Genomic DNA, 27,384 nt, shown 5'->3' with positions numbered 1-27,384 from the left:
TATTATGCCCCACTATTTTTGTCATTTTGATATATATACTAATGAAATATTACTTTTGTCCTCCTGCAATTATTTAAAAAAAAAAATTAGTATTGTCTCCTCCCTTGAGTTCTTGGTTCGACCCTAAATAAGAATAAGGGTATATTAGTAAAAATAATATAAAAACTATTTTTCCCTTGTTTCAATAAAAAAAAAAAAAAAAAAATGTATCACCTCATCCATCATTTCTATTATTTATTACATCCACTCAAACAAAAAGTGAGAAAACATCTTCCCTTCCTTATAAACCATATTCAATTAAATAATCATTTAAGTTATAAATCAATTAATTTTTCATTTATACCCTTATTAAATATAAAAATAAACATATAATTTATATTATATACTTTTATTCGATCTAGCTTTGTCTTCTTTTTTTTCTCCAATAAATAAGTGAGATTTCAATAAAAAAAAATGAAAATCAAAATATACAATTGGTGAATTGGCAATGGCATTCCCAGATCCAAAACAAAACCCAAACAGAGCTTCGTATTTTCATATACGTGAGTAGATGAAAAAGAGGTACCATTAAATTGGAGTCATATTAATTTTATATGATTTTATACTTACTTTGTACATTTGTATATCGGTTGTGAAATTGGATGTATGAAACTGCGAGTCGTTGGATGAAGAAGATATGCATGGGTGGCCGAGTTTGACATGGTTCGTGAATACGATTTAAATAGGACACTGGGTAAGTAGGTTTTAGTTAATCTTAAACGAATTTTGGTCATAATAGGTTGACCCGATTAATCTGTTTGTCTATTGGGTTAAAAGATTTAACCACGTAACCCGTTTATATCCATTTAACTCAGTGTGCTAGAATTTTGAATATAATATATGTAACTTGTTAACTCTTCATAGGTGTGATGACTTTGTGGGCGGGTGTTCCGTGGACGGGTGCGAGAGACACTGTCAAGCTACCACACTGGTGAGCTACCACACTGGTAAGCTACGGGTGCACAGTCCCACATCACCTAGGTAGAGGAAAGGTGAAGTGCTTATATGTAAGTGTGTCACCTCCAATTGGTATGAGGCCTTTTAGGGTGAAGCCCAAGAGCAAAAACTCGTGCGGACTCAGGCCCAAAACGGACAATATCATACCATGTGGTGGAGCGAGTCGTTACAATAGGCGTGTAATTTGTGATACGAATATAATTAACCCAAACCCAAACCATCTTATCTCATGTCATGTCAAATATGATTATTTATATTTGTTTAAACTCAATTACTATAGATAATTAAGTCACTTCAACATAAATCATACAACAATTTATAAATTATAATTTTTACTTAAATATTTGTAATCTATACTTTTTCGTCTTACTTTGAATATTTGGATTAATGTTTGATTTGGTATTAATTACCTTGTTTTGATAAATATGTCATAACTCATTTAATTGATAAGTCAGATAAGTAATTCCATGCATTTTAAGTAGCCCTTGGCCCCTTACAATTTTAATTTTGTTATCAAAATTTATTTTTATGCAACCTCTTTTTATTCCACAAACCTATACATTATAATAAGCATAAAGTTAAAAAAATAAAACAAAAGTAGATTAAACAGTGTCCAGTGCACCAAATATGTGTACAATCTGTATATAGATATATATACACACATACATGTCGCAATTCTCAACAGATAAGATGCTCCATGTTGGTGCCCTCCAAGTCTCAAAGCATTGATTAATAAGAATCATTATGATGACGTTTGCTATAACAAAAGTAGGGAAGCGTAAGATCAGAGCACCGACATCTTTGGTTCTTTGACTCTTTTCTCACAAACTTCCAAATTTGGCAGGCGTCAACTTTCATTTAATAATGATAATGGTAAAGTGCCAAAGAATATATATATATAATAAAATAAATATCTTTGCTGTATAAAATTATAACAATTATTTCGATGTTCAATGAATTAATGTCTTTTATGAATTTTAAAATATCCAATTTTGACTCTTTGTAACTAATAGTTCTTGTCTAGTGGTATAGTGTTATAAGTGAAACTTATCCCACATCGAATTTGGATGGGGGTTAAAGTATGTATAAATGAGTGAGTATGCAGTACTACCCAATAGTTCGAGCTTTTGGATAAATGGGTAAGCGCCCACCCGTTACAGTTAGTATCAGAGTCAGACCTAATCCTTAATCCGGTGTCACGCCAAGCGCCCGGCCCGGAAGGTGTCCGGGTCTGCCTCCGGGTAGACAGGGTGGTCCGACCGCAACAAGGACGTTGCCTGGATTCAGGTAGGGGGAGAATTTTACAAGTGAAACTTGTCCCACATCAGATTTGGATGGGGGTTGAAGTGTGTATAAATGGGTGGGTATGCAGCACTACCCAACCGTTACAGCTATAGTAGACTTCTACTACCAAAAAAAAAATCAAAAATTTGAGCCTTAGTAAAAATATGTGTGAATACCAACTAAAAAAAAAAATAAGCATTGACTACAAAATATTATTTTTTATTTTTATTTTTTTATGAAAGATAACGACACACTTCAACTCTGGAGTATAGACATCTCCTTTGAGACTAAGGGTCAGTTTTGTGCAATGGAAAAGGATGGAAAGGGAAGGGAAGGTGATGGAGGGGGATTAAAAATTTGTGTTTGGTAAAAATTGTTGGAAAGAAAGGGAAGGAAAGGGAAATGTTTGGAAGGTTATGTCAAAACTTCAACAGTGTTTTTCTTATCCTTCCAAAAATGGGAGGAAATGAAAGGAAAGTGAAGGTAATGGCTGATGGAGGAACTGTGATACCAATTTTATCCTCAAGATTACACAAGTTTGCAAAATAATATACATATAAGTTAGCAGTTGCAGAGAGAATGAGAGACGACGGGCCGGTGATTGAAGCTTGCGAACGGCGAACCCGAATTGGAACAGCAGTGATGGAAACTGAAAGATATGGGTTTTGATTTTCTGAACAATCTGAAATGATATACCAATATGGGTTTTGAACCTTTGATTCTTGCAGACAGATATGGGTTTTGAACTTCTGATTCTTGTAGTGGAGAAAGAGAAGGAGAGGGCAAGTTCAGAGTTTAGAACGAGAATAGAGATGGAGCCTGGAGGCAAGATTGGGGAGGCTGAAATGATTTGCCCTAATTTTTTTTTTCTTTTCTTGTGGCCCATCTATAAGAGACTATATATATATATATATATATATATAATAGAGATGGAGGCGAGATGAGGCTGAAATGATTTGCCCTATTTTTATTTTTATTTTTTTCTTGTGGCTATAGGAGACTATATATATATATATATATATATATATATATATATATATATATATATATCTTTAAAAATATAAAAGGGTATAATAGTTAATTTATTAAAATAATTCCATTTCCTTTCTTTCTCTTCCTTTTCCCAAACATGATTATAATCCTTCCCTTTCTTTTCCTTCGTTAATCAACCAAACACAATACAAAATTAAAATTATCATTCCCTTTCATTTCCCTCATAACTAATATTATTCTTCCCCTTCAAACCCACCCTACCAAACATAGCCTAAGAGTGGGTATCAAATATTGTCCTCATTCTTCAAGGGCAATTTATCGAAATTTATGGAGATGAACTTTTCAAAATCATTTTTGATAGATAATAATAATTTTTTAATGTCAGAGGTTATGCAACACTCCGTGAAATTATAGGGGCACGTTGTACTAGTTTTCCCTGCAATTTTTATTTTTATTTATTTTTGTATAAGAATAAAGTTTTTTTTTTTTTTTTTTTTTTTTGCACTTTATTCTAATAATAATAATAGTAATAAAATGATGCAGTGCAAATGGAAGAAAAATTTCTTCTAAGACGTTGAACATCCTAAGAAAACTAGACTTAAATTGCACTAACATGAGCAGCAATGTTTATGGGGTTTTAAGTCATTTAGTTAAGTTATAAATTTGTCTTAATTTTCAATTTAATGTTTGCCTTTAAGCTTTAGTAGAGTTATTTTTGTCATTTTGCTTCTATTTAAAGAGTCATGTGTCCACTGAGTTATGTGACAATTTAAGGGCTATTTTGTCAATTTAGCGTCTTTTATTCGGGTGAACAAAATAGTAGCTGTTAGATTATATTTATAGGGAGGATTAGAATTAAATATTTACTAAGACTTCCTTTATGCCTTATAAAACGGTTTTTCCAAATTGTATTGAGCAGTTTATTTATTTATTTACGTATTATCAATATATTCAGCTTAATATTACCACTTTCTACCACTCCCTTTCTTTTGGGATTGAGTTGTGAGTGTTTAAACTATTCTTTAACTTGATCTAGCTCTCTATTTTCTCTTTTTACATATTTTATTTTTCTTTTATAAGTTGATTACATTACTTGGTATATATTAAAGCAAGTTTTGGTCCAGTAATTTTGTGTTGGGTTATCTTATATCTCTATTAGGTTTTGCAACATGCCACCAAGGAGAAGAAACCCACCTTGCAGACCAGCCATTGGGCCTAATCAGGACACAACAATTGATCAACATAAAGTAGTTGTTGTGATAGAATATCTAAAAAGGCAGATTGTAGCTAAATGTATTATTTGTTAGTATAAGAAACTTACTGTATTTGTGTTCCCGCGGTTTTTGTTCCCTACGCCGGTCGATGGACTCTTCGCGGGTATGCCAGAGTATTTGTACAAAATACCCAAAATATGTAATTGAACACCAACTTATCCCTTTTTCCGATGGCTGACTCTCAGGCGATTGTGTGGGAGAGAGACTAGTAAGAACTCCCAGCAAGGTTCTTTTATGCCTTGTTTGTAGCAAGGACTTTTTAGAGTGTCTAAAGAAATGCAACGGCTGATGAATGTTTGAATGGATGGAATGGTCGAGTGAAGACAGGCGGCAAGAACTTAATCGATCGCCGGCCGAACGTGATGGCGAGAACTTAATCAATCGCCATCAGCCAAACACAATGGCAAAAATTCAATCGATCGCCACCAGCCAAACACAATGGCAAGAATTTAATCGATCGCCGCTGAAACTTGATAGCAAGAATTTAATCAATTGCCATCAGCCAAGTAATGACAAGAATTTAATCAATTGTCACTACGATTCAATGGCAAGAATTTAATCAATTGCCATTGAATTGAAAGCCTAACTAAAATTACGTAATTAAAATTGGCATAATTAAAATTGAAAGAAAGTAAATGGCTGAATCGAAATAGTTGACGAGGATCTAATCAATTGCCATTAAATTGAAATAAAGAAATTGATAGGAAAATGACGTAGAGTCAATTGAAAACATTTTTAGTTGAAATGCATGTTTTGTGGTGGTGCTGGACGAATTGGAAATGGAATACAATACTTCTATTTATAGAAGTTCTATCTCAACTTATTTTCCTAATTAATTGCTAGAAAATCTCTTTGCTCCTTGATTTTCTTCACTTTATTACTTAAACTAAACCACGTTCCAGTAGTCTTTTGCGTCTCTTCTCTTCTTGCTTCAATAGGAAAGTCCTTGCGTAAATCTCTCCTTGATCCAGTCAAATGCAAGTTGTCGAGAAATATGCTGAAAAGTTGCTGGAAAGTTGCTAACTTTTAGCAACTCCTTTCCTTAAGTTAGGCTGAAAAACTTCCCTTAAATGGCTGGAAAACCATTTATAACTTTTGCCCAAATTATCCCTCACGTGACGACCTCTCCTTTGAATTCCTTATTCCTTTGCAACGAAATTCCTATTTCATAGGAATCTCATTCCAACTAAATCTCTTCTATCCAAACTGAAATAATATATTTGAATTAACTCAAATATTAATTACCAAATTTCAGCACAACCTTATTGGATAAAGTGGCTAAATTCTTAGATTTTCTCCTCTTGTTTCTCAATTGGCCGACTTTTCTTGAAACCATACTAAACAAGTGTCGGCCCATCGCTGGTCCATGTCACCACTGAGGTGGCTGCCAAGTTTTGGTGCCAAAAAATGCCCCCTGAATTTCAAATGCTTTTATTACTTATGATACGAAACGTTTGGAATTTGAATCGGCCTAAAATTGTAATTCAAATTTTGGTAATAAATTCTTTTTCTAACCACCTGCTTTAATGGTTATCTTTCCCAATTAAAGCGGTGACTACACTAATCCGCTATTACATCCAGCAAGTATTTAGCTTGATGCTCTCTAATCCTTAAAATCATTCTTCTTCCCTTAAACTTTCTATCTTTGAAATTCTTTCTCGGCAAAATCGTTCCTGACGTCTTCTATGGCTCCTAAGAAAACTAAATCAACTGATTCCAACTCTATCCCTCAACCTTCCGATCCTTCAACCCATGGCAACATCATAGAAAAATCCCTAAAAACTCTATCTCCTTACAAATACTGTCTCAATACCCTTATCGATCTTCATACTGACTTCAAAGGCTTAGGTCCTACTTTCCTTGACGAAGCTCCTTCATCAATCTCACATTTCTATCCTTCGGCCGACGTTCTTCCATTCCTTCAAACCTTCCCTCCTAATGAAAATGGCAGTTTGCCACACTTTCATTTTAGAACATGGCATATTCCAAATGATGCTTGGATCAATTGGGTCGACCGGGTTGGAGCTGTGAAGGGAGAAGTATGGAAGGATTGTGGCATATATGATGCCATTCAGCTAAGTAAAACTAACATCGCCCAAGACAGAGCCTTGATGATAGCAGCCATGTTTAATTAGTCGACCACCACCAACTCCTTACACTTGAAGTGTGGCATGATGGCTCCAACCATTCAAGACGTGTGCTATCTAACCGGCCTCAAACCCTTTGGGATTGATGTAAGTACCTTATTGGTAGAAGAGGATTCTCCTTTCATCTTCCCTTCAAAACAAACTGGAACCAAGTCATCTGAATCCTCTTATGGCAAGTACTTAACTTCCACCATAGATCCTCGCGTCCCTGTGAATGATGCTGAACATATTGTCTTCTTGTTGGCTTGGCTGAACAAATTTCTTTTATGTGTACCGGCCTTTCAAGTCACAAAGGATTTCATTCATGTGGCCGTTGCCCTTTCAAGAGGTAAACACCTTGCTCTTGCTCCCTTAGTGCTTTCTCATTTATATAAAGGGATTTATGACTTGCTTACCTCCAACTTCGGACGATATGGTGGTCCCCTCTGGTTATTTCAAATTTGGCTTCAAGTGTACTTTCCTGAGCTCGGACCTGTGGTGAGGCCTTCGGCCAATGACCCATTACTTTCTGTAAGTTACGCATTGGCCGTACCTAAATCCCATTCGTTTGGAGATTGCTTCAATTTCTTTTACTCCGGTTATGAACAGAGGACTATCAGCCAATTCCTTCCATTTTCTCATTGCTCACAAGCACCTCGATGGCTGACTCCTCCTCAAAGAGTGTCTACCAAAAAATCAGCTGATAAGCATTCGGCCATGTGGGCTAGTTTCTTACTTTCAAGAGACCTTCACTTCAACACTGGCCCTCTAGGCACAGTAAACTCAAAAGTTGGAGTTGAGTTCTACAATCCAAACCAACTTGCTAGGCAATTTGGTCTGACTCAAATGATCCCCATGCCCCCTTATTTCTCTTTCAACAAAAACTTCCATAGGCGTGTGGTATTTCCAGATGACTCCTATGTAAAGAACGTGTCCTCCAGGTTCTCAAATCTGCAAGCCGGATTCCAATTCCAACCCTTCATCAAGAACCCAGCCTCAGATTCTAGTTTTGATCAATGGTGGTCTTCTTACATTACTTCTACAAGGACGGCTGATAGCCAGTCACTTGTTGTTAAAATATTAGAATCTTTCAAGTTCATATCTGTGGCCTTTGAAGGGGCATTCGTAATTTCCCGGACCGTTACCCCAAAGAAGATGCCTCAAAAAGATCCTCCCAAAGGTAAAAAACAAACGGTCCAGAAACTCCCTTTCTCTCAGCCAGCAGATGCTCCAACAAGGACCAATAAAGAGAGAAAAGCTAAGGCCAAAGCCACTGCCAGCCTTCTCAAAGGTACGATCTTCCTTTACTTGCATATATATATATTTTTAAAAAAAACTTTTAATTGAATTTCTCTTACCCCTTTTTTTTTTTTTTTTTCGCAGATTCAGACAGTGGAACTTTATCAGCCTCGCCTAATCCAGAAAACGTTGAGCCCCAAGATGATGAAATTTCCTCAAGCCAACCTCCTCAGCCTTCAACAACTGAATCAGTCGTCATCCCTGATGTTCCTCCAGTTCCTCCAAAGGTAAAAGTTTTTATCTATTAACATACGAAGATAATCATATTGGCCCAATTGTTAAAATACTTGGCCAATATTGATTTCTAATTCTCGGCCACAACTATTATTGGCCGAGACAAACTTTAATAAAGCTTCCATCTCCAGGGAAAAAGAAAGAAATCAACTGCTCATGGCACTTTAAAAAAGACAAGATTGAGCAAACGTAAGAAACATGAAGTAGAAGAAAATCTAGAAAGCCCTCATCCTACAGAAGACGTGGCCGATGATCCCGTAATTAATGTGGCTGACAATCCTTCTGATCATTCCTCAGATGAAAAAGAGGTAAAGATAACTGTACTTGAAATTTCCAAACTTTTCAATTAATATGGTCCTTAATCTCTTCTCTTTTGCAGCAATCTCCTTTTCTTGACTTGGTCTATAGCCCAGTTAGAAATTTCAGCCCTCTGAAGGATTTTCATGATCCCATTGAGGTGCCCTTCAATGTTCAAGTCACTCTTGCTAAAACTTCATCCCAGGGAGATAGCACAGCGGTTCAGCCAGAATTTCCTCCTCCAGAAACTAGTCGTCAGCCACTCTTAGTAACAGACATGGCCGAATCATCCAAGGTATTGACTATCTCATATCCCAAAAAAAAAAAAAAAAAAAATTTAAGATCTAATCTTTCCTCATTTTGTCAGGTTGTGTATGAGAAAACTCAAATTGTTCCTTTATTTCCTCCACAAAAAGCTCTTGCTTCATCTCTATTGGCCTTGAGCAATTTCTTTAAGGATGGGGTGGCTTCAGTGACCGAAGAGAAAGAAAGTGAATCTTCTGGAGCCACTCCAGTCACTTCAGCCAATATCCCTATACAATCCTTAGAAGAGACCAAAAAATCTTTACTTGAGATCTTGAAAAGAGATGTTGCTGATCTTCCTAAATTTGAAAGTGAGCTCACAGCAGTGCTTTCTACACTCAGCCAGTACCCAGACTTTCCGGTTGATCTTCAAACCACTATTGCTACCTTTAAAGGCCAACTACCAACTCTGACCGATGATATTTTCCAGGCCAATGAAGCAATCAACCAATTCAACAAGAGAAAAAACAGGAAGGATACCCTTGCTAACCAATTGTTAATTCAAGCTTCCTCCTTTAAAAGAGTGAATACAGAGTTCATCGGTCTTGAGGAAAGAGAACATGTCCTTCAGAAAGTGATCGACCAGATCCATGCTCGTAAGGCCATCTTGTCTGCTGAAGTTGCCACATTGTAGTTTGAAGCTTAAGACCTTGTTCACGAGCATGCAAATCTTCGTGGAGAATTACCTCAATTGGAAGAGTCAAAGAGGCAGGCCATGGTGGCCTCCAATCGGTCCTTAGTTATTTGGGCCGATTTCAAGGAAAAATTTGCAAGCATATGAATTTTTTTTATATTAGCTTCCTTTTGTGGCCATCTTAGTGTATGATCTTTAAATGATGTAATCTTTTACACTTCAATGAATAAATGGCCTCTTTTGTTACTCCAAACAAGTATCAACATTTTAGTAAGAAAAATTTTATTAAAATAGCCAAATCAGCCTAGAAAAATAGGCCGGATTTTATTACATAAAGGTACACATGGTCAGCCATAAGTACTGGCTAACACTAATTTTCCTTTTCAAAGATTGCCGGTACGTACCTCTTGAGGTACTTGCCATTAATGGGATAGTCATGTAATCGGCCACTGAAATACTTCAGCCTATATGCTCCTCCACTTAAGACTTGATGGACTAAGTATGGCCCGTCCCATTTTTGGGACCACTTCCCATATTTCCTATCGACTTTACCCACTGGCAAAACAACTTTCCAAACCAAATCTTCTTCAGCAAAAGACTTAGGTTTTACCCTCTTGTTGTAGATCCTCATCACCTTCTTCTTGTGAGCTATGATATGATCCAAGGCATCCCTTCTAACTTCATCCAAATCTTCCAATTCTACCAACATTGCTTGAGTATAATTAGCTGGAGTTAGATTATTTTGAAAAGCAACTCTGGCTGATTTAACCTTCATTTCCATAGGCAGAACAACATCATGACCATAAGTTAACATGTATGGTGTAACTCCCGTGCCTGTTCTTTTTGAGTTCCTATAGACAAAGTCTCATGCCACCTTCTTGGCTTATCTTTGATCATTTTTTCAATGATCTCTATTAAAATTTTGTTTGAAGATTCGGCCTGGCCATTTGCTTGAGCATAGTATGGCGTAGGGGCTGACATATGAATATTCATGTTATGGCCGAATTGTAGTACATCAGTTGCCCTAAATACTGTTGCATTGTCTGAAACAAATGTTTCTGGAATCCCAAATCTGTGGATGATGTTTTGTTCCATGAAATTAATCACTGTTTGCTGATCAACCGCTTTGCAAGCCTTGGCCTCAACCCATTTAGTAAAATAATCTGTGGCAACAATCACCCAGTGATGGCCTTCGCTTGATGGTGGATTAATTTTACCAATAAGGTCAAGGCCCCAACCTCTGAATGGCCAAAGTTTGATTATTGGCTGTAATTCTTTTGCTGGTACATTTTGAATCGGCCCATGTCTTTGACAAGCTTGACAACCTTTTGAGTAATCTATGCAATCTTTTCTCATTCTCGGCCAATAATATCCATACCTGTGAATCAGCCATCTCATTTTAATCCCAGCTTGGTGAGCCCCACAGCTGCCCTCATGTACCTCGGCCATAACCTGAAGTGATTCCTCCTTGCTTATACATTGTAGTAAGAGCCCATCTTCTAACCCTTTTCTGTATAGATCCCCATCTAGAAGCACAAAGTTGATCGCTTTTCTTTTAATACTCCTATCAGCCTTGATGTTTGGATTTCGAAGAAACATTATAAATGGTATCCTCCAGTCATCGTCGGCCAAATCTTCTACATCAATTGTCCAAGTATCAAACAACATAGTATTTCTCAATTCGGCCGATGGCAAAGATCTTCGTGTTATCTTTATCAACTGATCTTCTATTCCGGCTGGTACTCTTATTCCAGAGGCTGCTTGGGCCATGCCATTGGCCTCCTTATTCTGCCCTCTTGGCCAGAACTTAAGTTGAACATTATCAAATTGATTGATTAATGAAGTGGCCAGAGAATGAAACGGCCTTAATTGCCAACTTAGGCACTTAAAATCTTCAGAAATTTGGCTAAGGACTAAGTTTGAATCTCCCAAAATCTTTACATCTCTAACAGCCATTTCAATTAAAATCTCCAGGCCGATTATAAGCGCTTCATATTCGGCCTAATTATTTGAACACTTAAAATCTAAAAAGAAAGAGAATGAAGCATTTCTGCCAGCTGGCGAAATAATAACAATACCTGCTCCTGCTCCATCAGCCGTGCTTGATCCATCAAACATCAAGATCCAAGGAGTTAAAAATATAGCTGATGACTCCAATTCATCATAAACCCATGGATCAATATCAGTTGAAGGATGATCGGCCAAAAAATCAGCCAGAACCCTTCCTTTTACTGATTTTTGTGGGACGTAGATAAAATTGAATTCCATCAAAGCCAAAGCCCACTTACCTATTCGGCCAGTGATCAATGGCCTTGATAGCATATACTTGATCACGTTAGTCTGACAAAGAATGTAAACATCAACAGGCTGCATGTATACTCTCAACTTCATGGCCGAATAGTACAAAGATAAACAAAGCTTCTCAATTGAGGAATATCTACATTCTACATCAGTTAGTACTCTACTCAGGTAGTAGACAGCCTGCTCCTTTCCATGTTCATTGTCTTGTGCGAGCATACTACCAATTGATTCTTCTGCAGCCGATAAATAAAGCTTTAACGGCCACTTCTTTCTTGGAGGCATTACAACCGGGGGGTTTGCCAAATACTCTTTTATTTTGTCAAAGGCCTTCTGATGGGATTCGTCCCAATGAAATTTCTCATGTGACTTTAATTTCACTAAAGTCGAAAAGACATGCACTCGGCCAGCATGGTTAGAAATAAATCTTCTAAGAAAACCTACCTGGCCGAGGAACCTTTGCACTTGTTTTTTGTTGGCTGGGGTCCTAGCATTTATAATAGCTTTGACCTTGTTCTGATCAACTTCAATACCTCGTTTATGTACCAAGAACCCCAAGAAATTCCCGGCTGAAACTCCAAATGCACACTTCAATGGGTTTATTTTCAATTTGTGAATCCTCATCCTTTCAAAGGCCCTTTTCAAGTGTTCCAAATGCTGTCTCTTGGCCGATGATTTCACAACTACATCATCTATATAAATTTTCATGAATCGGCCAATCATATCATGAAAGATAGAATTCATTGCCCTTTGATAAGTAGCCCCAGCATTTTTTAGGCCAAATGGCATCACAATCCACTCAAAAGTACCAATTGACCTAGGACATCTAAAAGCTGTTTTATGAACATCTTTCTCGGCTAAATAGATTTGATTATAACCTGAATGGCCGTCCATAAAAGACAATATTTCATGCTTAGCGGCCGAATCAATAAGTTGATCGGCCACAGGCATTGGATATTTATCTTTTGGAGTGGCATTATTTAAATTGCGAAAATCCACACAAACTCTAAGTTTGTCATTCTTCTTCATTACCGGAACAACATTAGACAGCCATTCAACATACCTAACTGTTCGAATAAATCCTACCTTAAGAAGTCTCTCAATTTCTTCTTTAATTTTAAGCATTACTTCCGAAGACATCCTTCTTGGTGGTTGTTTATATGGCTGAAAATCTTTCTTGATTGGTAATCTATGTTCTACCAATTTTCTAGACAGGCCAGGCATCTCTTCATAACTCCAAGCAAAACAATCCTTATATTCATTTAATAATTTAATCAAATCGGCCTGGAATTTAGGCTCAAGCAAAGCACTAACAAATAATGGCTGATTATCTTTTTTAGTACCAACATTTATTTCCAATAAAGGATCTTGCACCTCTGCTTTATTATCTTCCATCCTCGAAGGGGCTGACTCCAAATCTTCAAGTTGGATTGCATCCAGCTTTTCGAAACCTTCTTCAATTATATCGGCCGTGCTGGCCGATACCTCTTCATATAGCTGTTCTTCTCTGGCCAATCTCTTCTCAGCCAGATATGCTTTCAGTCTTATGCAAGCGGCCCTGAAAGCTTGCCGCTTCTTTTCTTCATTGGTTTTGTGATCCATCAGTAACATCTTCAATGTCCTTGATGGTCGACCTGAAAATATCAATTTTCGGCCGAGCTGCTTCTGACAATAATTCTTTAATATCAGCATTAATTAAATTCTTCTTCATTGTTGCCGCTGCTGGTCGTCCCATCCTGTTAATACCAACAAATTTAATAGGTACAACAGTTTCATCATAAAGTGCAGCCTCAGCCGAATACACCCTAGCTATAAAGGGTTTGTTATCGGCCTCAAACATTTTTACCTCATTTCCATCCCAAAAAATCAACATTTGATGCTAGGTTAATGGGATGCACATGTTAGGATGAATCCAATCTCGGCCTAAAAGGAGATTATAGGCCGCGGTTGAATCAATGATAAAGAAAGCCGTAAAGGATGTCTTACCGCCAATAGTAATTTCCAAAGGTAGAATACCTTTGGTGTTATTAGATCTTCCATTAAAACCACTGATGGCCACGTCGGTTGGAACTACATCGTCCATGGTTTTACCCAATTTCTTCAAAGTAGTTGTTGGAATGACATTCACCACCGAACCATTGTCAACCAAAACCCTACTGATTGGCTGACCCTCAACCCATACTTTAACATACAACGGCCTCAACTGCTGTGTCATGGACAAAGGTGGTTTTTTGAAAATGATTTTATCAGCCTTAGATGGCTGATCCTAAGAGATCAATCCTATCCCGGCCGACGAACTTGTCGAATCGTTCTTAATTTCTGAAGATTCAGCCTTTTCCTCCTGCTTGGCTGACTCAACATCCCTGTTCATCGTTGGTTCTATCCTTGCTTCAAACACAGAAGGCAAAACAAATACCATGTTACAATTTACCTTATCCGGGAGAGAACCAAAACGAATTCTGTACTTGGCCGCATGCTTTGGATCCTGGTCCGGCTGATCATCTTTTTCTTCATAAAAGCATGCCTTATTCTCAAAGGATGTAGCGACCTCCATGTCTTCAGCCACCACTGGTTCATTTTTTCTTTCTAGTTGATCATGGTCGATCTTGTCTTCTTTCCTTTTGAGTTCTGCATTTTTCCTTTGCATCCTCCTTTTTTGGCCGCATGCTTTGGATCCTGGTCGGGCTGATCATATTTTTCTTCATAAAAGCATGCCTTATTCTCAAAGGATGTAGCGACCTCCATGTCTTCAGCCACCACTGGTTCATTTTTTCTTTCTAGTTGATCATGGTCGATCTTGTCTTCTTTCCTTTTGAGTTCTGCATTTTTCCTTTGCATCCTCCTTTTTTGGGTACGTGTAGGAGGTTGCTTAGGAAACTTTGGGTGACTTACTCGAGTCCATCTGCTATGGTCAACCAAAGGAGGTCTAACCGTTCTTACACGGCCAGATTCTTCTCCTTTTTGAACCCATATTTCTGACTGAATTGTTGGTTTCCTTTTGAAACTAGGATAAAAATGTTGTTCTGGCAGGACTCTATCGGCCACCGATGACCGAATGATTCTCACTACCCTCGGCCCATTTTCTCTAAATATTGATCGATTGATTTCTTCGTGATTCTGTCTAGGCTGATGGCCTAACCTTTCATGGACACTGCGCTTTCTGGTTGATTGGAAATAGCCCCTCTTGTCTGAGTCATTCCTTCGGCCTTTGCAATTTGGACAACAACTATGGTTGATGAGGGCAATTTAAGTTTCTCTTAACTGAATTTCCAAGTCCTTAACTTTCTGCTCATCATTACTGGCCGATAAACTACCAAGAACTTTTGGTAATCTTTCCTGTCTACCATTATCAGCGGCTTTTTCAGTTGCCAGGCTGATTACATTGGTACTGACAATATTAAGAAATGGATCGCCATCGACCCCCATTACATCTGGCTTCTTTTCAGGGAATTTCAATACACCTTCATCGATACATTTCTGCAATACATTTCTAAATACATAACAATTGTTAGTAGTATGATTCCATGAATTATGAAATTTGCAGAACTTTCTTCCTTTTAACTCATTGGTCGATGGTATATTGTGTCCTTTTGGCAAAACGATTTGTTTGTCGGCCAACAAATGATCAAAAATTTGTTCTGTTTTGGCCAGATCAAACGTATAAACCTTACCAGTATCAGCCGTACCCTTCCTGGCCGATGAAGTCGATGGCTGAGTACCACTGGTGGATACATTTGGTTTTGTTAAAGCGTCACATACATAAGGCTTCTTTAGAATGACTTCAGCTAAATTAGCTTCAAAATTTTCCTCTTCAACCACATCGGTTGAATAAACTTCATAGTTGGGGTCCCTATAGTACGTACCTTTAGAGGAATTTTTTCGTTCTTTCTCCTCTTTGAGAACCAACTCATACCTGGTAGCTTTCTCAGCCAGGTCATACATGTCACGAAATGGAACTCCTTCAAACCTCATCCGAAGTTCAAAATCAAGGCCGTTCAAAGCCAAACGAATGTACTCCTGTTCTGGAAGAGGTACACGACATCTTAATCTTGCTCTCCTGAATCTTGCAATGAATGTCTCGACCGATTCACTAGGCAATTGACTTAGCCCGGATAAATCGACCAGAGTAGGTTCTGTCTCCGTACGGTAGAACTGATTGTGGAATAATTCCTCCATCTGTGGCCAATTAAAAACAGAGTTAGGAGGTAGACGAATATACCATGAAAAAGCTGCCCCTGTCAAAGAGTTAGGAAAAAGTCTCAATTTCAACCACGGGCTAACACTGGCCTCTCCACATTGAACCGTGAATCGGCCAATATGTTCCACGGTCGATTAATTCCCCTCTCCACTAAAGGTTACAAAGTCAGGGACTTTATATCCTCTAGGGAACTCAACTTGGTTTACCACTTCTGGATAAGGAATTCTATAAATTGGTCGCCCGGCACCTCTAAGTTCCAGGCCATATTCTTCTGTGAGTAAATCAGCTAATTGTCTTCTATCTAACATGACTTGAGGTGGTTGATTTAATATTGGTGGTACCTGATTAAAAACTGGCGGCTGATTAGCCGCTGGTTGATAGCAATTCGGCCAATCATGTGGCTGATTAGCCATATTCTGCCCCCCGAGCCTTACCTGTGGCGGCACATGAGTATACAGTGGGTTCGGTGGCCTCCACCTGATCTGATTGCCCCCCGAGTTCAAAGGCATCCGAGGAGGGTTTGGTAGAATTACCTGTGGCTGCGACCCTGCTACTGGTGGCTGATTAGAACCTGCCAACGTAGGCTGAGGATTGATTTCTGCCCAGGTGAGTAGCGTATGAACCGGCTGACTTGATGTTGCACCTAGTTGGAGTGTCACTACTGGCGGCCATGGCTGTGATGTTTCAATGGCCCTCTCTGGCCGAGCAGCTTGTGATAGATTCGGCTGAGAAGTCGATTCCTGATTGTTGGAGCTGCTAGCTTGAGTCGGCTTGTTCAAAATAAAGGCTGAGAGTTGGGACATATTTTCATGCAAGTCGTTGTAGTGTGCTCCCATCCTTCCCATTGCATCTACCAAGGAGCTAACCTGTGCTTGAAGTACGGCTAACTCATCAGTAGGACCTGCTGCAGAGTTCTTAGCCTGTACTGGCTGATCGCCTTCCTCCAAATCTTCATCAGTAGCCACGGCCTTAGAATTTTTTGTGGGCCGCGGCATATTTGCCTCTTCTATAATACTCTAGTAGTGGTCCCACCGGGCGTGCCAAAACGTGTTCGCGCGGTTTTTGTTCCCTACGCCGGTCGATGGACTCTTCGCGGGCGTGCCAGAGTATTTGTACAAAATACCCAAAATATGTAATTGAACACCAGCCTATCCCTTTTTTCGATGGCTGACTCTCAGGCGATTGTGTGGGAGAGAGACTAGTAAGAACTCCCAGCAAGGTTCTTTTATGCCTTGTTTGTAGCAAGGACTTTTTAGAGTGTCTAAAGAAATGCAACGGCTGATGAATGTTTGAATGGATGGAATGGCCGAGTGAAGACAGGCGGCAAGAACTTAATCGATCGCCGGCCGAACGTGATGGCGAGAACTTAATCAATCGCCATCAGCCAAACACAATGGCAAAAATTTAATCGATCGCCATCAGCCAAACACAATGGCAAGAATTTAATCGATCGCCACTGAAACGTGATAGCAAGAATTTAATCAATTGCCATCAGCCAAGTAATGACAAGAATTTAATCAATTGTCACTACGATTCAATGGCAAGAATTTAATCAATTGCCATTGAATTGAAAGCCTAACTAAAATTGCGTAATTAAAATTGGCATAATTGAAATTTAAAGAAAGTAAATGGCTGAATCGAAATAGTTGACGAGGATCTAATCAATTGCCATTAAATTGAAATAAAGAAATTGATAGGAAAATGACGTAGAGTCAATTGAAAACATTTTTAGTTGAAATGCATGTTTTGTGGTGGTGCTGGACGAATTGAAAATGGAATACAATACTTCTATTTATAGAAGTTCTATCTCAACTTATTTTCCTAATTAATTGCTAGAAAATCTCTTTGCTCCTTGATTTTCTTCACTTTATTACTTAAACTAAACCATGTTCCAGTAGTCTTTTGCGTCTCTTCTCTTCTTGCTTCAATAGGAAAGTCCTTGCTGAAATCTCTCATTGATCCAGTCAAATGCAAGTTGTCGAGAAATATGTTGAAAAGTTGTTGGAAAGTTGCTAACTTTTAGCAACTCCTTTCCTTAAGTTAGGCTGAAAAACTTCCCTTAAATGGCTGGAAGACCATTTATAACTTTTGCCCAAATTATCTCTCACGTGACGGCCTCTCCTTTGAATTCCTTATTCCTTTGCAACGAAATTCCTATTTCATAGGAATCTCATTCCAACTAAATCTCTTCTATCCAAACTGAAATAATATATTTGAATTAACTCAAATATTAATTACCAAATTTCAGCAATAATTACCAAATTTCAGCAACAACCTTATTGGATAAGGTGGCTAAATTCTTAGATTTTCTCCTCTTGTTTCTCAATTGGCCGACTTTTCTTGAAACCATACTAAACAAGTGTCGGCCCATCGCTGGTCCACGTCACCACTGAGGTGGCTGCTAAGTTTTGGTGTCAACAATTTGATACGTGAAGGAATGGAACGCCATATTTAGATTTTTGTTTGATCGTGAAAATTTACTTTTATCTCGATGACAAGTTTTCTCTCACATGGAAGGACCTCAGCAGCAAAAATGGAAGATGACTTTCTTCAAATAGATGAAGATACTAAGAAGACTAGACTGAAATTGCGTTGATTTAAGTCATTTAGTTTAGTAGTAAGTTTAATGTTTGCCTTAAACTTTATTAGGGTTATTTTTGTCATTCTACTTCTATTTAATGAGTCACGTGCCCATTAAGTGAATTATGTGACCATTTAATGATTGTGTGACCATTTAATGGTTGTTTTGCTAATTTTAACATTATTTTGGTGGACAGAATAGTCTCTGTTCGCTTGTAAAAGGATTGCTCCAACTTATATTCATTTTTGAGATATTATCAATACATTCAACATGCTACTGCGCCTTTCTATCACTTTATTTCTTTAGAAATTGAGTTGTGAGTATTTAAATTATTCTTCATAACTTATAGGCTCTTTAACAACTTCTTCTTCTTCTTCCATTTTTTTTTTTTTTTTTTTTTTTTTTTTGTAACTTTTTATTGTTGTGTTATAATTGTACAAAATTAAGGGGCATGTATTGTCTTTCTAAAAAGTTATTAAATTATATTTTTAAATTTTGAATATTCAAGTTTGAAATTTAAAACTCAAAGAATATATATAAAAAGATGTAAAATATATTATTTAAAAAAAAATAAAATGAACAATTATTTTGAAACGAACAAAAAATAAAAAATAATGGCATGACACTTATGGAGAAGACTACATAGTACATGGGAGTATAAAATTCAAAATTGTTATTTACCGGGCTTAGCCTGGACCGTTGGCTTACTTTTCTAAGCCCACGGGACCAGCAAAGACGGTCATAAAATATAGACGCTCCTCTTTACTTTTTGCCCCCACAGCACGAATCTTACCTTTATTTTCTCACTTTCTCACCTCAGAAAAGAAAAAGAGAGAATTTCAATTTTGCATTTTCTTTTTATTCGCCTTTCCGTCCAAAACTTTAAAACCCCAATTTTATTCTAGATTATACAGTATATCTTTTTGTATCCAGTTTTATAAACTCATATCTTTCTTCTTAGAGTTGAAGTCCGTTCATCGTTCAAAGACGCCAGTTATGTCGTTCACAATCAGAGGAGTATGCCTCTCTCTCTCTCTCTCTCTCTAAACATGCTATGATTAAATGGGTTTCTTTGTTTGTGTATCAGTTTCACATCCTATGGCTTTAATGTGTATTCTTATCTGTGTACTTTATATCTTTCCAGTTTCAACAAAATAAGTGAATTCACTAAGCTTAAGAAATGAATTCTTTTATATAATTAAAACGGTTAATCTGAATTGGGTTAAGAAGTGGATTCTTTTATATAATTAAAAGGGTTAATCTGAATTGTTAACTAGGAAAAATAAAAACCCTTATGGTATTTGTAATTTTTTTCTTTTATAATTTAAGCTGGAGATTCATTTGAAATTTGAGGATGCATGCCATTTTATCTGATGTAATTTAGTTCATATGGTAGACCTTAGTGGTTTGATTGTGTTGGATTTTGATCACTCCTGGACTTCTGTATATGTCATATAAACACTTGTATTGTCACTTATTGCTGATATGAATATATGAAATTTACTAATTCTTGTATTGAAAGCAGAAGAAATTTGATAAAAATCATTAAGTTCCAAATTTGTACTGATAAATGTTTTCTTACATCTTTGATAACCAGATTCAACCCTCCTCCATTAATTTTTTATTTATTTATTTATTTAAAAAATATCCTTTTTTGGATAGCGGAAGTTTGCTTTATTTTCTTTTGATTTTATGCTTCTTCTTTTTTTCTTTTTTTTTTGTAGTTTTGGATCTGAATAAATGGAAGCTTTGTTGTGTTTGTGGAAGGTTTTGGTACTTCACTTTTTTCTTTTCTTTTTTATCTTTGTTCTTAAAATCTGTTTTCACTAGATTAGATAGGTGTAATGGAAAGTTTGACAAGAATTTATTTTAATATGCCTGTATCTAATTTATAATTATTTATTAAGAATTACTTGGTTTATGAAAAAAGGACTTTGAAAGCTTTCAAACTTTTCTTCTCCCAATTTGATAATTTTAACTTTTCCATTTTTCTGAATTTTTATGTTGTCCCTGTTTCTTCTTCCAGCCAAATGCTTCTTCTGGCTTGGGTGTGGCGGATCACAGCAAAAGCACATTTTTGGAACTAAAGAGGAAGAAGGTTCATCGTTATGTGATCTTTAAGATTGATGAGAAGAAAAAGGAGGTGGTTGTCGAGAAAACTGGTGGACCGGCTGAGAGTTATGATGATTTTACTGCCGCATTGCCCGAGAATGATTGCCGATATGCAGTCTATGACTTCGATTTTGTGACTTCTGAAAACTGTCAAAAGAGCAAGATATTCTTCATTGCATGGTTAGCTTTCTTCTCTGATTGATGTTATCACCACTAGTTTGTGATACTTTTAAATTTGCTTGTCATTTGGATGGATGGATTATATGATTCTTTTTTATTTGATGCACTATGTCACACGTTCTACATACTTAGTCCATACTCAGTTCTAGAGTTAGTTATAATTCGATTTTAGCATGATCATGCAATTTTATTTCCAAGGATTCTATATATTTCCATGAACAGAGTGAGGTAATTTTTGCCTTTGTACATGATCTGAATATCAAATCCTTTTGTTCCTTCCTATATTTTTTCGGTAAGTTTGTTCCTTCCTATATTGTTTAAACTTAGGGAACACTGTTGTGATTTGATGGGAATGTTTGGTTTAATTTTCTAAAAACAGTTTTCTGTTTTCTGAGAACTGAAAAAAACTTGTTTGGTTGTCAGTTTTCTGAAAATTGTTTCATGAAAAATCTGTTAAAAAATTATATGTTTTCAAATAAGACTATTTTATAAATCTCTGAAAAAGTTCTCTGTTTTCTGAGTTTTAAAATTTTGTTTTTAGAATACTGAACCAAACAGCCCTATTATCTTTCTTGCTATTTACTAGATGCATGTCTATACATTTTTTTCCCATAACTTTATTTTTTGTGATTATACATTGCTATTATGATCATGTCCTATGGAGGAAGAAATTTACTTGAATTAAAGTTGAGGCATGGACTACGTCAATCTTTTTAAGGTGGTTCGCATGGGAGTGATTTTTCTTTGCAGTATATATTAGCATGTCATCCCAGGATGTTGCTTCAATTTCTCAAAGTCTGCACAGCTTTGAAAAACAAAAGCTTCACCCAACACTTTGAAGAAGAAGAAAAGAAAGTATTAACAAAATATGAATATAAAAATTCAAGGAACACAGAATGCACACATTTAGAACAAGAACTTATAGAGAATGGCTCAAGGATTAGATTATGGTCTGGTAAGGTGTGGAAGCCTCTATTTATAGCTTTTAAAGAGAAATAATTCTAGAATTTGAATTTGGAATTTTGTTATAATCTTTAAAAATTCTGATTAGATTTATATTAACACACACATAAGGCCAAGTTGTGTGCACTAAGTCAAGATGTGTAAAAGTTTATTTTTCCTTGTTTTATTAAAATAGTCTTTAAAGGTTCTTTAGTCTACTCTCCAATGTCATTTTATCTCAGTGCTGTTTTTTTTAATAAAAAAAAATAAAAAATAATAAAATAATAAAAATTCAGTGCTCGAAGGCCTATATAAGGCCAAGTTAAAAGTCTAGATATCTGAATCATATCAGAAGCTATGGATTATGACAGAAGTTTGTAATCCATGTTCGATTTGGTTGCTGATGAGAGATAAGGAACAAATAAGGATTCCCAAATTGTTTTATAGAAATCAAATGGCATACTTGTCTGAGCTTTTATTTGTTGGAGGAATGGTGTAGTGGACAAGGCCTTTTTCTATTGCATGACAAAAAAACATTTTCATTGATAATAAGATTATATTTTCTAGCCTTTGTCAATGGTGAGAAATAAAACTGTGATCCACTTTTCACTTGTGTACTTAAATTTCTTCTCCCATGACAATGCCATTTTTTCTCAACAGTTAACACTGGTTGAAGAATATCGAAGCATTTTATTATTCATGTCAAATGCATGATATTTATGTTGATCAGGTCTCCTGCAATCTCTCGAATTCGCGCCAAGATGCTGTATGCCACATCCAAAGAAAGATTTAGACGGGAGCTGGATGGTATTCATTACGAGATTCAGGCCACTGACCCTACCGAGATGGATCTTGAAGTGATCAGAGATCGCGCACGCTGAAGTCTGTGCAGTGTAAAGGTTTGTTCTGTACAAGTGATGAAAATGAAGTGTCAGGGTTCTGCCTGCTAAAGGATAATGCTTCTTGAAGCTTTCTGCAGAACTCATAACTGGCACAACAAGTATCAATTAAATAAGGGGCACGGTTTCATAATCATTTGCAGCTTCTCGATGGAATTTGTATACTCTCCAGCATATAATTATACATTTATACATATATATTTCGTGTCTGATAATTAATTGTTGTCCTATTTTATTTTGATTGTATGCTAATGCTTTTGAATAGAACAAAAGTAGGAGGCACCTTGAGTTTAGCATCAAAAAACTCTTTTCAGGCTTCTTAATGGCAATAAAGTTAATCCGTGTTTGCCTTCTTAAAGTATGTTGATTAGGAATCTGTGTTCATTTATATATATATATATATATAGAAATGATCTCCTGCACACCGGTCTCATCGGCCGCTGAAATGTGGTAAGTTAGTTTCTGAGAGATCATTTTTGTCTATATATATATATATATATATATTACATATGCTCCTCTTCAGCTGTTGGATTGACCAACAAACATCTGGCAGACAATCATTGATGCTTCTAAGTATGTATGAGCCAGAATTAATGGCTTCCACACATGAATGATTGACATTATAATTGTTAGTTTCAGATTATAGAATTAAATATCTCAATCCATATCTAATTGGACCTATCACGGATTTAAATTTAAAGGTCCCTAACAAACTCAGAAACACGATTGAATCTAAATTCGTCCGTCTAAAATCGACCAGAGTGAAATAAGTTTCTCCACCAATATCAGTTAACAAATCAAGAAATTAAGAAAGTGAGAATAGAATCTACATGAACCATGTGACCATTCACATGATTCTCAGAACAGGTACCATATCTATCACAGCAGCCAACAAGGTGGAGGCCCGGCCGATCCTACTCCTCTTCAGCCCCTCTCTCACCTGACATCTCTTCCAACGATTTCCCCTTTGATTCAGGCACCAAGAAAGTAAACAATGTGCCCAAAAAGTTTACCACACCCAAGACAATGAGCGAGTTCTTCACCCCGATGCCAGCCGGATACCCTGCATCTGCCTTGGCCTTGTCCTGGTTCTGAGCCAGATACAAGAACCCAAAGGCACCCACTATTGCCCCTAACTTCCCTGCTGCAGCCGATATGCCATGGCATGTTGACCGGAACCTAGCTGGGAATATCTCAGCCGGCACAACAAATGTGGTGGCATTCGGACCGAAATTAGCAAAGAAGAAAGTCAATGAGTACATCACTACAAATCCAATTCGATGGTCCTTGTGAGTCCAATAGTTGTAAGGAATGGCCAGTGCAAACATGAACACTGTCATCATGGAGAAACCCATCAACTGAATGGCAAATCTTCCCATCCTATCAATCAGAGCCACCGTGAACCAGTAGCCTGGGACAGTACTGCACAGAGCAATAAGAGTTTGCGCCCTTGCTATTTTAAAAACCTCCTGTACGGCATTCATAGTCTTTGCAGGAGGAATCCATCCGATAGCACTAAAAATGTCCTTTTGGAACAGATTTTGGCTGTAAAATGCAATGTCCAGCAAGAACCATGTGCTTGTTGTACCAAGCAAGTGAAGGCCGTGGCGATGAAGAAACTCTTTGGATAACAAACCATATGAATTGGCTGGCTTCTCAGCTATCTTCTCTACCTTTTGCTGATCAGCCTCAATGTCAACCTGCAAAACCTTTGACATGTCTGCTGCAGCCTTTTCTGCATTATTGGCGACAAGTGCTGTATAACGAGCAGTTTCTGGCATCTTCATCCGCCAATAGTACGTGAGCAAAGCCGGAAGTGCTCCAACCATTACAATTATCCTCCAAAGATAATCTGCTTGTGGAACAGTTGAGCCTTTAGGATCAACTTCATATGCTGGAGCTTTGAAACTCGCATCAAATGCAGCCGAGGATATAATTGCAAATATGCCACCAGCCAAAATTCCAAAGCCTTGCATAGCAAACACAGCAGCGATGAAGGCACCACGAGTCTTCTTGTTAGCATATTCAGACATGATGGTGGCAGAAAGTGGGTAATCACCCCCAATGCCAAACCCAAGCCAGAAACGAAAGAAGCAAAGGGTGCTCATAACTGCTTTAGGATCACTGCTAAAGGAAAGGCCTGAAGCAATGGAGCAAATACACATGACCATGAGAGTCATGCCATAGACTCGTTTTCGTCCCATCTTATCACCGAGCCATCCAAAGAAAAGCTGTCCAGATAAAGTTCCACAGAATGCTACACCATTAACAGCAGCTGATACACTGGGAGGTAGAGAACCAGGCTTTGAAGAACCTTCAACGTGGTAGTATATGCGACCGAGCAACTTGGTGACGAGGGATATGCAGAAGAGATCATAAGCATCGGTGAAGAAGCCCATGCCAGCAATAATGACTGCAGTGAAATGATACCATTGTGTCTTTGCTGTGTCGAGTGTGCTAAGCACCTGTAATTGTTCCCCGGCCATGGTGTCAAAAGTTCACTTTCTATGCTTTCCCTCTCTCACCAACTTCCTTCTGGAGTTAATTCTGTATGAATTGAACCAGGGTGATAAGACCATTTACTCCAACAAAAATTATGAGAAATATGGACTCTGTAACTTTAGCTAGCTCAACTAAGTAGATCTACAAGTATCAACTACCCAGGATTTCCTCCTAATGAATGGTCAAAATACATTTTCAAAACAAGCCTTCCCCATGGTAAAATAGTTAGATCAATATACTTTGCATAGATTAAATCATAATCCCAACACTTTACCAATAGAGAAAACCAGAAAAATACAAACAGTGAGTTTGAGGGTTTATGTTATAAACAAAAGAGACAATTCCTAAAGTTAGGCCAGCCAATATAGGGTTTGAGAAGAGCCGAATGAGTAGAAACCTAACTTTTGGCGCGATTCTTTATTATTTCTACCAAAAAACATCATCATGAATTTGAACATGGGTGGTTCTAAAAAGATATAATAATTTATATTTATACAAAGACAAAACTAAAATGCAGTGATCATAATACCATATGTGTCTAAAATTTACACCAGAATATAAGGTATTAAGAAAGCACAGTATTTAGGCTATCCCAAGAAGTTGGGTATCATTCAACAGCTCAACCTACCCTTCCTTGCTTTCAAAGAGGGGTCCGGATAAGTAAGTAGACAAGTATTACAAAATGAACATATATAAAGAAAATGAGAGAAAATATTGAGTTCTGGACATCATAATGGTGTCATTGGACTGAAGTTGAATTCTTCAACTTTATTTCATATTGCATTGAAAAGCCAAATTCATCATGCACAGTGGAGGCATCATATAGTATTGGAGCCATCAATACAACTGATTATACTACTACAGTTCACTTCTAGCACTTTAGGGAAATTGACAAAGTTCGATATCGTCAACCCATGTTTATGACTGTCATTTTCTACAATGATCCACCAACAATCTATTTGTACATAAAAAAATATGTAGTTAAGGCAACTCAGTCTACATTTTTAAAATAAACAATTAAAAATTGCACTTTCACCATGAATTCATATTTAAAAACATATGCATATTGCATAGGCTAGCTTAAAGAATGAATTTGAGTTGGACACGAAAAATAAATGCAGGTACAACACAGAGACACACAACAAACATGTAGAAATGAATTCAAAAAGGATTCAAGATGGGGAAATAGTTACAGGGCTTTCTTTATTAATCAATCAAGTACCTATAGAAGCAAGCATGTAAATTCAAAAACTATCAACCATGTTCTAGTACCTATAGAAGCAAGCATGTCAATACTGGAGAAAGAAAATAAAATAAAATTAGCAATCCAATCTTAATTTGTACCCTAATTGTTGCAGATAACATCAATATATAATTTCGGATACAGCCGCAACGGAAATGAAACTTAAATCCAAAATCAAGAAAATGAATAATAGTTATAAAAACAAAAAAAAAAAAAAGAATTGAATTGCAAACAAACAGAAAAGAAAAAAGAAGGTGAAATTAAGATATTGAATGTTGAGGGAGGAAATAAGGTGAAATTATGATATTGAATGTTGAGGGAGGAAAGAAAAGGGTTTCATTAATTTCATACCACATTTATATACCCTTTTGTGTCGTTATCTGAGCGGAACAATCAAGTATTTAAACAATGATAATTGCCCAGAAAAGATCTAAAATGTCGCCATTGTAAAAGAACACCACCTTTGCAGCTTTGCATACAACAGGACAAGAACAGAATATATATATATAGTTCTATACACACACAATGTGTGTGTGTCAGTGTGTGTGTGTGTGTGTGTGTGTGTGTGTGTTGGGTTTCTGAAAGAACTATTGTAGAGATATTCAAGAATAATGAAGGTTTTTAGAAAATAAAGATTACAGAGAGAAGTTTGTGTCATCACTGACCTGTTTGTCTCTAGAGAGAGAGAGAGAGAGATGATGAAAACGAGGGGATTGTGGGGTTGAGATTTTATATGCCACGAGACCCCTATTTCTCCTCAAAAATTCGGAATCGCACTGGTATATTCCTAGACCAGTCGTCCTCACGACGCCGTTTCAACTCTCGCAAGTCACAGCACTCGCAACATTACTATATTTGCATTCTAAACGAGCCCACAAATTAAGGAGTATCCTAACTCCCAATATACATAAATTATATTCCATTTATAAATATAAATATATTTATTTATTTTGAAAAAATATATTTGTATTCTCAATCTAATGTCTGAG

General features: G+C 36.9%; 2 protein-coding genes across 4 annotated transcripts; one reads left to right on the top strand and one right to left on the bottom strand.

Annotated features, from left to right (window-relative positions):
• The first annotated feature begins 19,317 nt into the window (after nucleotides 1-19,317).
• Nucleotides 19,318-23,008, top strand: LOC132269036 (actin-depolymerizing factor-like). Of its 2 annotated transcripts, none has more exons than XM_059770032.1 (3): nucleotides 19,318-19,534; nucleotides 20,544-20,809; nucleotides 22,482-23,008. In XM_059770032.1, the coding sequence occupies exons 1-3, from the start codon at nucleotides 19,514-19,516 to the stop codon at nucleotides 22,630-22,632; spliced, it is 438 nt and encodes a 145-aa protein (XP_059626015.1). In that variant the 5' UTR covers nucleotides 19,318-19,513; the 3' UTR covers nucleotides 22,633-23,008. The 2 variants fall into 2 exon arrangements, with proteins under 2 accessions (XP_059626015.1, XP_059626014.1); XM_059770031.1 differs by lacking the exon at nucleotides 19,318-19,534 and adding an exon at nucleotides 20,243-20,290.
• A 368-nt stretch (nucleotides 23,009-23,376) lies between these two features.
• Nucleotides 23,377-27,122, bottom strand: LOC132269035 (inorganic phosphate transporter 1-4-like). 2 transcript variants are annotated; one of them, XM_059770029.1, is made up of 2 exons: nucleotides 27,061-27,122; nucleotides 23,377-25,197 (listed from the first exon to the last, which is right to left on the bottom strand). In XM_059770029.1, exon 2 carries the CDS (start codon nucleotides 25,134-25,136, stop codon nucleotides 23,565-23,567), a length of 1,572 nt encoding a protein of 523 aa, XP_059626012.1. In that variant the 5' UTR covers nucleotides 25,137-25,197; nucleotides 27,061-27,122; the 3' UTR covers nucleotides 23,377-23,564. The 2 variants fall into 2 exon arrangements, with proteins under 2 accessions (XP_059626012.1, XP_059626013.1); XM_059770030.1 differs by lacking the exon at nucleotides 27,061-27,122 and adding an exon at nucleotides 26,747-27,054.
• Between the last annotated feature and the right edge of the window lie 262 nt (nucleotides 27,123-27,384).

The sequence above is a fragment of the Cornus florida genome, unplaced genomic scaffold, assembly GCF_030987335.1.
Source record: "Cornus florida cultivar Cherokee Brave unplaced genomic scaffold, ASM3098733v1 CherokeeBrave_3.0.0_Hap2_Chr08, whole genome shotgun sequence".
In the NCBI taxonomy this organism is placed as follows: Eukaryota; Viridiplantae; Streptophyta; class Magnoliopsida; order Cornales; family Cornaceae; genus Cornus; species Cornus florida.
The sequence above is the reverse complement of the archived record's forward strand: the minus strand, read 5'-3'. Positions and strand labels throughout refer to the sequence as shown.